The sequence below is a fragment of the Bos mutus genome, chromosome 16 (assembly GCF_027580195.1).
Source record: "Bos mutus isolate GX-2022 chromosome 16, NWIPB_WYAK_1.1, whole genome shotgun sequence".
NCBI classification, from domain to species: domain Eukaryota; kingdom Metazoa; phylum Chordata; class Mammalia; order Artiodactyla; family Bovidae; genus Bos; species Bos mutus.
The window spans coordinates 51,158,417-51,170,699 of record NC_091632.1 but is presented as its reverse complement, the minus strand read 5'-3'; the positions used below and the strand labels follow the sequence as shown (position 1 = coordinate 51,170,699).

General features: G+C 44.1%; 1 protein-coding gene across 1 annotated transcript; it reads right to left on the bottom strand.

Moving 5' to 3' along the window:
* Window positions 1-923: 923 nt before the first annotated feature.
* Window positions 924-6,502, bottom strand: MAP1LC3C (microtubule associated protein 1 light chain 3 gamma). The gene is made up of 4 exons (XM_005897204.2): window positions 6,358-6,502; window positions 6,197-6,252; window positions 5,887-5,993; window positions 924-1,624 (listed from the first exon to the last, which is right to left on the bottom strand). Exons 1-4 carry the CDS (start codon window positions 6,413-6,415, stop codon window positions 1,399-1,401), a joined length of 447 nt encoding a protein of 148 aa, XP_005897266.1. The 5' UTR covers window positions 6,416-6,502; the 3' UTR covers window positions 924-1,398.
* Window positions 6,503-12,283: the final 5,781 nt, after the last annotated feature.

Sequence of the window (12,283 nt, the reverse complement as noted above, 5' to 3'; positions counted from 1 at the left end):
TTAAAGATGGATAGACAGAGAAATATCCTCCTCTCTGCTAGTCTCAAGTGACTTAGACTCATGGTATGAGAGATACTCAGACCCTGGGAGCCTGGGAGTTTGAGTGGAGGGGATAGCTGAGAAGCAGGGTCATCTGTGCTGAAGAGTAGGGCACACACACTTAGAGACAATAACAAGGAGAGAACGCAGGGAATAGACTTTCTTGAAGGAGCAGTGGAGCCCTGACTTGGAAGCCCTATGATGCCTGAAGAACCAAGAAACTCCTCCTATCAGACACTTGGCCACAGGAAATCAGTGAGAGTATGAGACTGTTTCTATGTGAGAGTGTCCATGTGTAGCCTGTGTGAATCCAGTATTTTTGGTGCAAAGTCTGATTTTACTATGGATGCCTACCACATCTTTCTTCCGTGTTTGCTGGCCCTTATCCCCTGGGTAGGGGATATAATTGGTGTTGTGGTGATCCAAGCCTTCCCTGGATATTGGTTGGGGCCTTCTCTCTGCTCTGTGGTTGTCACAGCCCTGTCAGGGGCAGGGTCTGCTCCACAGTTGTTGGTTTTTATACCAGATCCGCTTCTAAGCTGCAGTGTGAGGTGGGCAGAATGGGCAGGTTCCTGCTGGTAACTAAGCCACTGAGTACCCCTCTGCAGGAGGTGTCCGCCCAGAAGTATGCTCTGTGTTGTCACCTATCACCCTCTGTGTACACTCACAAAATACACTGTTGTTGGCACTGTGCTCAGCCATGGGCATGCTGGCAATCAGCTCAGGTGCTCCAAAGAAACGGCACTCACAAACTTCTATTGTAAGGAAAACTAATCATTTAAATTATTTGAAACTGAGCAGTCACCACTTTGGCATAAATTTGTGAGGGGCACAGACAGACTAAAAGAATATAAGGGGAAACAACCAAGTCAAGTGAATGGTGTGTAAATAACAATAATCTCTTTAATGACATAGATAAGGCCACTTCCCCTCTGCAGTCATTCCACCCTCCACCCCCACCAGCCCCAAATGAGGCAGTTCACGATGGCTGCACCAGGCTCTATGGAGACCATCCACAGGTCACAGGATCTCCACGCCCAAGCATACTCGGGACTCCTGCCCACCAAGGCAGATCACACACCTCCAGGGCCTCCAGCTTGGCCTCCATCACAGGAAACACTTAAAATACCTCCCTAGTTCATTGAGCAAGTTAACTACTTCTTTCTCAGAAAAGACTGACTATTTCCAAAATTTTCAAGAGCCACCAAAGAGGGTGAGCACAAAACACGGCAGGTCTTGCCTCATTGTCATGGTTGGTGCTGATCACTGCAGGGGGCTTTGCCCCCAGATCATCACTGCACACACAGAAAGCAGTCCATACCTCCTATACTGGTGAACGCACCGGTTACAGGACACGTGCTAGAGAGGATGGCAGGGCCTGTCCTCCCCAAGGCTGCTCGCATCCTCGGGGGCTGCTGATCCCAAGCAGCCAAACATCTCCTGGGAGGCATAGGTCATGTACACAAAGCCATCCTCATCCTTGTAGTCCCTGTAGATCTCTGCCATGGTCACATTCATACTTCCCAGGCTCTTGTTGTTCACCAGCAAGTAAAAGGCTTCAGTGGCCCCTAGGACCATGCGGCTCCTGGGTTGGGGAAGAGGGTGCACAGCGGGCAGGAAGGGAAAAAGTTAACCCGGAAGGGAATGATTGCTGACCCACAGCCTTTCTTACCTTTATTTGGCCAGTGTAAGCCTATCTACCCAAGATACCCACCTCCCTACTCCAGGGCTGTTACCCTCAAACTTTAGAATTATCTAGGAGAGTCCTGTTGAAAGTGGACTCCATCCCACAGGTTTTGGTTTAGTAGATCTTGGAAGCAGCCCAGAAATCTGTGGGACCGTGAAGCAGGCAGAACTTGCCCTGAAACGTTACTCTAGACGCACAGGCAGTCTAACTTCCACTCCTGCTGCTGCCCGGAGTCTTTCAGAGTGTCATTTATATCTATTTGCTTGCTTATACTAGTGACTGCTAAAATAGGAATTTATATCTGGTCATTACTTTTTTTTTGAAAATTTTTATTTCTTTATTTTTGTCTGTACTGGGTTTTCGATTCTGCGTGCGGGCTTTTTCCAGTTGTGGCAAGCAGGGGCTACTCTCTAGTTGCTGTTCCTGGGCTTCTCATTAGGGTGACTTCTCTTGCTGTGCAGCACTGGCTCTAGGGCACTAAGGCTCCAGCAGCTGGGTTGCACAGGCTTAGTTGCCCTAAGGCATGTAGAATCTTAGTTCCCAGATGAGGGGTCAAACCTGCATCCCCTGCATTGGCTTGCAGATTATTAATTACTGACCGCAAGGAAAGTGAAAAGTCCCTACTTAACTTTTTTATATACAACTTCAGTCTTTGTTCCATTTCATTCCCTAATAACAGATAAGCTAAGGCACAGAAGCGAAAGAATCTGATGGAAGTAAGCCAAGTGTCCATCAGCACATGAATAAACAAAACGCGGTCCATCCACAAATGGAGTATTAATCACCCTTAAAAAAGGGAGGAAATACTGACAAGTAAATGCCACAATATGGATGAATTTTAAGGACAGTATGTTCAGTGAAATAAGTCAGTCACAAAAGGATACCATGTGATCTCACTTATATGAGGTACCTGCTGCTGCTAAGTCGCTTCAGTCGTGTCTGACTCTGTGCGACTCCATAGACCGCAGCCCACCAGGCTCCCCCGTCCCTGGGATTCTTCAGGCAAGAACACTGGAGTGGGTTGCCATTTCCTTCTCCAATGCATGAAAGTGAAAAGTGAAAGGGAAGTCGCTCAGTCGTGTCCAACTCTAGCGACCCCATGGACTGCAGCCTACCAGGCTCCTCCGTCCGTGGGATTTTCCAGGCAAGAGTACTGGAGTGGGGTGCCATTGCCTTCTCCGATGAGGTACCTAGCATAGTCAAATTCATAGAGATAGAAGGTAGAATGCTGGTTTCCAGGGATTAGGGGAAGGAGAGGATGGGAAAATCAGTCTTTAATGGGGACAGAGTTTTCCTTTGGGAAGATGAGATGGATACTTGTAATGTTTGCACAACAATGTGAATGTACTTAAAGCCATGATCTGCTCGCTTAAAACAATATTTTATCACAATTAAAAATATAATAATAAAAGAAATCAAAGAATCTGCTTATTGTAGCTGTCTCTCTGCAGTAAATAAGATAAATTTATTAGAAACTGGCTAAAAGATTGTTCATTTTTCTGGAGATTTGAAATGTCTTCAAACTCCTAGATGAGCTCAGACTGTGAGACCATCCCATTAAAAACTAGAAAAAAAAATATTCTTAGCTCAAAAATGCTAAGTAAATATGCCTCAGTTTGCTGTGAATTTCAAGTTAAGAATTTCCCGAGTGGTGCAAAGAAAACACATAATGCTGTGTATTTTGACATGTCAGTTAAGCAGCTTTGGGGTGACATTTGAAAAAGGTTGTTGTTGTTTAGTTGCTAAGTTGTGTCATACTCTTTGCCACCCCATGGATTATAGCTCCCAGGTTCCTGTGTCCATGGGGATTCTCCAGGCAAGAATACTGGAGTGGGTTGCCATTTCCTCCCCAGGGGAACTTCTGGACCCAGAGATCAAACCCGCATCTTCTGCATTGGCAGGCGTAGTTTACCACTGAGCAATCTGGGCAGGAATCGAACCCAGGTCTCCTGCATTGCCAGCAGATGCTTTACCATCTGAGCCACCAGGGAAGCCCATTTGGAAAAGCATTACTATGCAAAAGTATAAATCCCTCCCCTTGGGTTGGGGATGCAAAGGAGCAGCCATGTTTGGCTAGATTCATAGGAGTTCTGAATTGTTTTAGTAGCAGAGCAAGATGAATCTGTTGGCAATGGCTTGCCCTGTCTGACCACCCTCCATCCAGACATTAGAGGCACAGCCATTACACCCTAGTCTTAGCTAGGAGGAGCTAAATTTATGTGGTGGGTGGGAGAGGAAGTAGTTTCAGAATCTGATTAACTAACATTGGATAATCCAAAGACCAAACCCTGACCATTGCACTGCTCTCAATGGTGAGCAAATGCCTGTTCTACATGGGAAAGAGTAGCTCTGAAGATGGGGCTCCTATATTCCCACATCGCACCTTCATCTCCTTTCTTCTTCCACTAGGGTCTCATTTTATTAAGGGTGAGGAGTCTCCAAGAGTGAAAACTTTAGTTTGAATGTTGTTTAGCGTAGGACTTTTGGTCTGTGCTTTTCATTGCTGTTTGTGCAGCTCCCAGCACAGTGCATGATACATAATGGGTGCTTAATATCAGTGTGTTAATGACTTAATGTTAAGATTCAAGTCATTTAAACATATTAAGCACCCATTATGACTTAATGTAAAGATTCAAGGGCTTCCCTGGTGGCTCAGATGGTAAAGAATCTGCTTGCAATGCAGGAGACCAGGTTCTCCTAGGTCAGGGAGATCCTCTGGAGAAGGAAATGGCAGCCCACTCCAGTATTCTTGTCTGGGAAATCCCATGGACAGAGGAGCCTGGCAAGCTACAGACCTGGGGGTTGTAACGGATTGAGTGACTAACATACATACAAAGATTCAAATTATTAGGATGAAGGATGAAGAGTATGATAACTGGAGGTGTACCTACATGGAAAAAAGGAGGAAGTTGTGTCAAAATTCACTTTTTGGTGAAGCCATGCTGTGCCCCAGCAGCCTGTAGGCTGACAGAAGGAGGGGTCTACACCCGACTGTGGTTCTCCTTGAGTTGCCCCAATTTCCATGGATTAACCTAACCCTTAAGTAGGTCTGAGAAGAATGTAGGGTCTTCGGAAAGAGCTCATTTTTTAAAAAATCATAATAAATTCTCAGATGAAACTGTCTGCATCAGCCAAAACTTTTGAGAGGTTGTTTCCAGCACAGGGAGAGTCACATGCCAGCCATGTTTACGGAACCCTTAGTCAGCTATTTTTGGTTTCATATCATTTTTTATTGAGTCCAGCTGGCAGATGACAACTTCAATCCCTTAAGCTTCAAAGTCAGCAACACTGGTTTGACTACGCCTTCCCTTGTTCTGAATGGAAGAAAGAAGGATGTGGGGAAGGTGTGGTTCTCCTGCTCAGTGATTCAGCAGGTGGACAGTGCATTTTCCTACCCCAAATTCCCTCCCAGCCACAAGAGGGAAAATATTTAGAGGTAAAAAGCTGTCCTTGGGCTTTTATAATAGCTAAAAACAGGGTTTTGGACCAGTGTCTAAAAATTCTTAGAGAAATTTGAAGGTAGAAATTAAAACACAGTACCAGTAAAATGTGGAAACAAAGGAAAAAATAGCTGATACATCAATATTGGGAGTGCTCATTTATTTTAGGGCAGTAGCAAAATATTTGACATCATTTTTAAAATTGGTTACTCATGAGATCATTCTTTTTAAAGGCATAGTTGGGGCTCCCCTAGTGGCTCAGTGGTAAAGAGTCAAAGCGTCCGCGTGCTAATGCAGAAGACATGGGTTCTTCGATTCCTGGTCTGGGAAGATCCCACATGTCCAGAGCAACTAAGCCCCTGCACCACAGGCACTGAGCCTGTGCTCTAGAGCCCGGGAGCCACAATTGCTGAGCCCACGTGACGCAACTACTGAAGCCCAAGCACCCTAGAGTCATGCTTTGCAACAAGAGAAGCCACCACAATGAGAAGCCCGTGCACCAGAACTAGAGAGTAGCCTCAGCCGGCCACAGTTAGAGAAAAGCCCACACAGCAACGAAGACACAGCACAGCCACACACACACACACATACACACAAGGCATATTGAAGAGAAAGGGGAAGCACAAATCATTCTCCTCCTCTCTGCCACATCCCATCTCTCATTGTTCCAAAAGCCCAAGCCCACACAACACACACCCCCACAGGCACTTAGCTACCTACCGAATGACGCTGAGGAACTGGGTCATGGTCAGTTCCTGTGGGACCAGGAACTTGGTCTTATCCAGCCGGGGCAGGAACTTCTCCCTGGGGTAGCGCTCCACTATCACCTGTCAAGGGTTTCAACCTGAATCTCCTCTGAAGCAAATGTCAAAGGATACACCTCACTTTTCTATGTCTGAGGAACTTGGACTAGAAAGAAGGAGGTCATTGGCTGGGTTTTGGTGTTTCAAAGAATAGGCTCTCACAGCCCCCCTCCCCCTAATCCCTGCCTTCACCCTCACTCCCACTCCCCAGGACAATGGAGTCTTACCGGGATCTTGCCAGGGAACTTCACTCTGATTCCAGCAACTTCCTCTCTTCTGGTTGCTGTGAACATTTAAGATTAATGAGCACATCAGCATACACAGAAGTCTGTACCTTCCCTCACTGTCTCAAGGGCCAAAACCCAGACAGCTATTCTGAGAGCTTTACCTAAGCTCTTCCTCTGCTTGAAAGGTCTGAGGCTTGGGCTTTTCTGTGGAGTCTGCATTTTGCTCAACAGTTGTGTCTGTGTCTGCCTGGAAAAAAAAAAAAAAAAATCTCACCACCAGGACCTAATTCATCCTTCCAGCTGCTTCCAAACTGCCGGCAGGAGCCCAAAGGAGGCTTTTATGTAGGGCTGTGTGACATCAGCCTTCTCCAACCCTCCCTTCTCCCCAGGCAGGAGGAGGTCAGTTCTGAGAAAGGAAATGAAACAGGCACCTGGTTGCTGGTTCAAGAAAGTTACTTCACTCACTACTATTTAAAAATTTTGTTTTTGCTAAAGAAATTAAATTTTATAAGGTCATTCATTGGTCATCGAGGCTTCCCTGGTGGCTCAGAGGTAAAAATCTGCCTGACATTGCAGGAGATGCAGGTTCAATCCCTGGATCAGGAACATCCCCTGGGGAAGGAAATGGCAACCCGCACCAGTATTCTTGCCTGGAAGATTCCATAGACAAGAGGAGCCGTGGGGTGGCAAAGAGTCCGACATGACAGTGACTAAAACAAAAAGCATTGGTTCTCCCTATAAATGGTTCTATGAGCCTAAGCTAAGAAGTTATGGGTAGAAACAGTTTCATGTGAGGACATTGTAATACTACAGTAATGAAGCAAATTGAAGAGTGATTCACCTTATCCTGAAATATATTGCTATTTTTCACAGTAAGAAATATTAATAGGTATTCCCAAAAGGTTGAACAATTTGTCCAGATAAAAATAGGTAAAACCAGCGTTAAAATCCAGATGTGTAGCAAAGTAGTATTTCCAACATATTTTGTTCATATTTTTACAGGTCTAGGAATGTGTGTAGAACACTGATTATTATTCTCAGGATCTTGCATTTAAAAGATGATAAAACTGAGATCCATGGAAACTGACTCACTGGTCATATGGACAAACAGACCCAGTTCTTATTCTCGGATCAGGGTGTTTCACCTGATTGTGCTTCTTTTATGCATTAATTTTGGTTCTAGCGATTCAGCTTTCCCATTTTATGCTGATCACCTACTTACCTTACATCCAGGAGCACAGTGGTCCCGCCATCTTATTCAGATATGTCCTAACAATAAATAGGACCATTTGGATTTCTTCCACTGTCTCTGAAGGTACCACGATTTTCATAGGTCATCTCTGGTTCTGTTCCATGCAGGACACTGGACATTGAAGTCTTCAGCCTAATGATGATGACATAGAGAAAACCAAACATTCTCTAGGTTTGTTGAGGGACACAAAGAAAAGTAGGTTAGTCAGCTTTTTTATGGGCTTCCCTTGTGGCTCAGCTGGTAAAGAATTCACCTGCAATGCGAGAGATCTTTGTTTGATCCCTGGGTTGGGAAGATCCCCTGGAGAAGAGACAGCTACCCACTTCAGTATTCCGGCCTAGAGAATTCCATAGAGTGTATAATCCATGGGGTCACAAAGAGCTGGACACAAATGAGAGACTTTCACTTTCACTACTTAAAACTTCTCCATTAAAACTTTTTTTTTTTTTTTTTTGCATTTTCTCCTGCCTAGGAAGCTAGGTAGGCTTCCCTGGTAAAAAATCCACCTACTAATGCAGGAGATGCGGGCTCAGTCTCTGGGTCAGGAAGATCCCCTGGAGAAGGAAATGCCACCCCACTCCAGTATTCTTGCCTCGAAAATTCCACAGAGAAGCCTGGCAGGATACAGCTCATGGAGTCACCAAAGAGTCGGAAGTGACTTAATGACTAAAGAACAACAACAGGAAGCTAGGACTTCATAAAGTTGCTGAACTCACTCTGAGTCCTTGAGTCCACAGGGAAGAGAGGGAACTTGGCCTCACTAGTCAGAGGGTGTCTTAGAAGGCTTGCAGATCCTAGGGCCATTCCTCCATGGACAATGTCCTGGGAGTAGGTTGCGGCAATGACTAGAGGTGCTGGCATTCTGTTATGGTCTGACAGTCTTCCACAGAAACATGATTGCCCTGGGACCCTTTTCTTTTCCCTTTCTTGGTTTTGCCTTCCTTCTCATCTCCACTCAATATCATCTAACCAATCTCTTAAGCTCTGGGCTTTAAAAATGTCTTTTTATTGCTCAAGAAGAAAGAATCTTACATATTTCATATTAACTTTATGATATTTTTCTTTCCTAGATACTTATACTTGAGAAAAATAATCATTATTTCCATTTAATGGTTAAAAATCAGAGACATCACTTTGCTAAAAAGGTCCATATAGTCAAAGCTATGGTTTTTCCAGTAGTCATGTATGAATTTTAGAGCTGGACCATAAAGAAGACTGAGAACTGAAGAATTGCTGCCTTTGAATTGTAGTGCTGGAGAAGATTCTTGAGAGTCCCTTGGACTATAAGATCAAACCAGTCAATCCTAAAGGAAATCAGTCCTGAATATTCATTGGGAGGACTGATGATAAGGCTGAAGTTCCAATATGTTGGCCACCTGATATGAAGAGCTGACTCACTGGAAAATATCCTGATGCTGGGAAAGACTGAACAGAAGGATAAGGGGTTCACAGAAGATGAGATGGTTAGATAGTATCACTGACTCAATGGATATGAGTTTGAGCAAACTCTGGGAGATAGTGAAAGACAGGGAAGCCTGGTGTGCTGCAGTTTATGGGGTCGCAAAGAGTCGAACACAACTTAGTCAAGTCCACAAGCTAAGTCAAGTCCAACTCTTTGCATCCCATGCATTGTAGTCCCCCAGGCTCCTCTGTCCATGAGATTTCCCAGGCAAGAATACTGGAGTGGGTTGCCAGTTCCTTTTCCAGAGGGTCTTCATGACCCAGGGATCAAACTCACATCTCCGGCACTGCAGGCAGATTCTTTACTGCTGAGCCACCAGGGAAGCCCCCTAACTTTAATAGATAAACATAAAGAAAGTTGGTTTTCACCCACATTGCACTCCAGTACAGGTAGGAGACTCCCTGTTTGGCATTGTTTCAGAAGAAATTCAAGTGTACATGCTGCTGTACACTTGAAATTCTGCCATCTCAAGGTTCTGTTTCCACAAGTTCAGATGAGAAAAATAGGTGGAAAAGACACTTACACTTAGCCTTCTCAGACTTAAAGTGTTTAGCGTGGTAACATCTCAGAGTGTTCACTCATATTCCTTTGATGAACATTAATCATATGACCGTACCTATAGAGAGGCCTCTATCATAATCACTACTTTTTCCAACATAGTGATTATATTCCAAGCAATTAATATGTCCTTTATTAATTTTACATTTTAATATTCCACAAAAATAGTATGCATACCATTTGGTATTCATATACATACTTGGAAAAGTAAATGGCAACCCACTCCAATATTCTTGCCTAGGAAATCCCAAGGACAGGGGAGCCTGGTGGGCTACATCCATGGGGTCGCAAAGAGTCCGATGTAACTTAGTGACCAAAAGAACAAAAGCAAAAAACATACCACTTGGGGCTGAACTCTGGATCTTTTACCTACTAGCTATGTGACCTTATGGCAATTGATACAACCAACCCCTCTCTCTGCCTCAGTTACCCTGTTGTTGGGGTCCTTTACTGGACCGGACCTGGAGGTCCGGAGTCGACGATAAGAAAGTGGAAGAGAGAGAGCCGGAGGGAGGGAGAGAGAGAAAGAGAGGAAGAAAGAAAGAAAGACACAGGGACTCAAGCTCTGATGGAGCAAAGGTGCTTTATTAGCAGCAATGCAGGCTTCTATATCTTTAGTAAGATAATTACTCAGCTATTACCCAGGATGAGATTTTATCAATAGCCACAATATGGATAGTCTAACACATACAAGGTCACTGACACTGAAAAGAGTCACTGCATGTCTCATCCCATGACCTCAGTCCTGAGAACTGAGTGCAGCTTTACTCATTCTTGGAATAGGAACTGATAAGGAACAGAGAATCCTTGAGAAATAAAAAACAGCATGCAGGAATCCTCCTGTTAAATGTTCCCTGACACCCTGTGTGTAAAATAAAAATAATATCTACCTTGGGGGACTGTGAGCATCAAATGAATTAGTTAATATATGCAAACACTTACAAGAATGGCTTGAACATACAACTCAAAAAGTGTAAGTTAATGTTGTCACAATTTAATTGATGAACAGCTTGAGGATCAGAGGGGTAATGTTATTTGAAAAAGACAAGGTCAGTCTGGACAACAGACTTGGGTTATCAATATCACAAATGTCTTCATCATCACTATTACCCTCATTGGAATAGGCAGGAAGCACACATCATGTTTGATACTGTACTTGCTAATTACTACCTGTATTTTCTCATTTCTTCTGAAAAAGAGAACTGAAGCTCAGAGAAAAAGTAACAAGCTCTGTATTGCACAGGTGGTAGGATTTGAACAACACAAAAACCATGCTGCTAACATGCTCTCGAATTTTAAGTTGAAAAGTTGGGAGTAGAAAATATTGTGCTCTAGGGGAAATATTTTCTTAAACATTTCTCTGGCAACCTCCTCATCTGCACAGTTCTTAAAGGGCCAGACACTGTCATTCCAGTGTACAAATCTTCAAAGTTCAGATCAAAATGAAGAATACCCCCTCAATACCTCCAAATGTAGGTATTAAACACTTTAAGTCTATAAATGAAAAATACCCCTTCAATACTTCCAAAGACTATTTCTTCCTTTAGTCCCCAAATACCATCACAGATGGTCTCTTCAGAAATCAAAAGATGGCATCCCAGAATAAAGGTGAGTAGGCTGCCTCCAGGTCCTATGGGGATAAGTATAAATGATTTAAGGTCCTGCCCCACAGCTCCAAAAATCCAGTCATAATTCTTGGTATCCTTTAATGAGTCAAATTTTCAGGTGTTTGTGTCTTATTAAACAAAACTTTTCTGACATCAAAGCATCCCGTAGACCCAGGGAAGTAGAAAGGGGAAAATAAGCCTAATGTGAGTTTGGACCACAGTTTGAACACCAGGCTGGGGAGGTGGCAGGCCTTGATATCAGCCACAGAGGGAGTTTCAAGCCCATTTTATTAAGATCCTAGGCAAATTCTTGCTTCTGCACCTCTTATTTATTCTAATGTATGGATTGGCACAGTGGTAGAGAATCTGTCTGCTAATGCAGAAGATGCTAGAAATGCTGCTTTGATCTGAGTTGGAAAGTGCCCCTAGAGAAGGAAATGGCAACCCACTCCAGTATTCTTGCCTGGGAAATCCCATGGACAGAAGAGCCTGATGGGCTACAGTCCGTGGGGTCACAAAAAGGAGGACAGGACTGAGCACAAACACACACACACATTCCTGACAACACCTGACCGTTGGTCCTGTAGCCTCCTAACAAACCTCCATGTTTAGAATGGTGTGGCTAATTTCACTTTTCTGCAAACATATTCTGTACATCCCTTTCTCTAAGTTTTGGTCACAGAAAGCATCCCAACTGCCTCTTTACCTGTCTTTGTTTCACACATCCCATTCAAGGACAATCAGGTTCCAAATTCTAAAAAAGTTCCAAAGAAGAACCTGTCTATTTCTCTGGGAATATTTGCTATGCAGCTGCTACTGCTGCTAAGCCATTTCAATCGTGTCTGACTCTGTGCGACCCCATAGACGGAAGCCCACGAGGTTCCCCTGTCCCTGGGATTCTCCAGGCAAGAACACTGGAGTGGGTTGCCATTTCCTTCTCCAATGCATGAAAAGTGAAAGTAAAGATGCTCAGTCGTGTCCGACTCTTAGCAACCCCATGGACTGGAGCCTACCAGGCTCCTCCGTCCATGGGATTTCTCAGGCAAGAGTACTAGAGTGTGTTGCCATTGCCTTCTAGAGTTACACTATTACAATCATTGATCAATATTTGCTATAGGTACAACTTATATCCATTAATACCACCAAGGGCTTCCCAGATGGCGCTAGAGGAAAAGAACCTGCCTACCAGTGCAGGAGACACAAGAGAC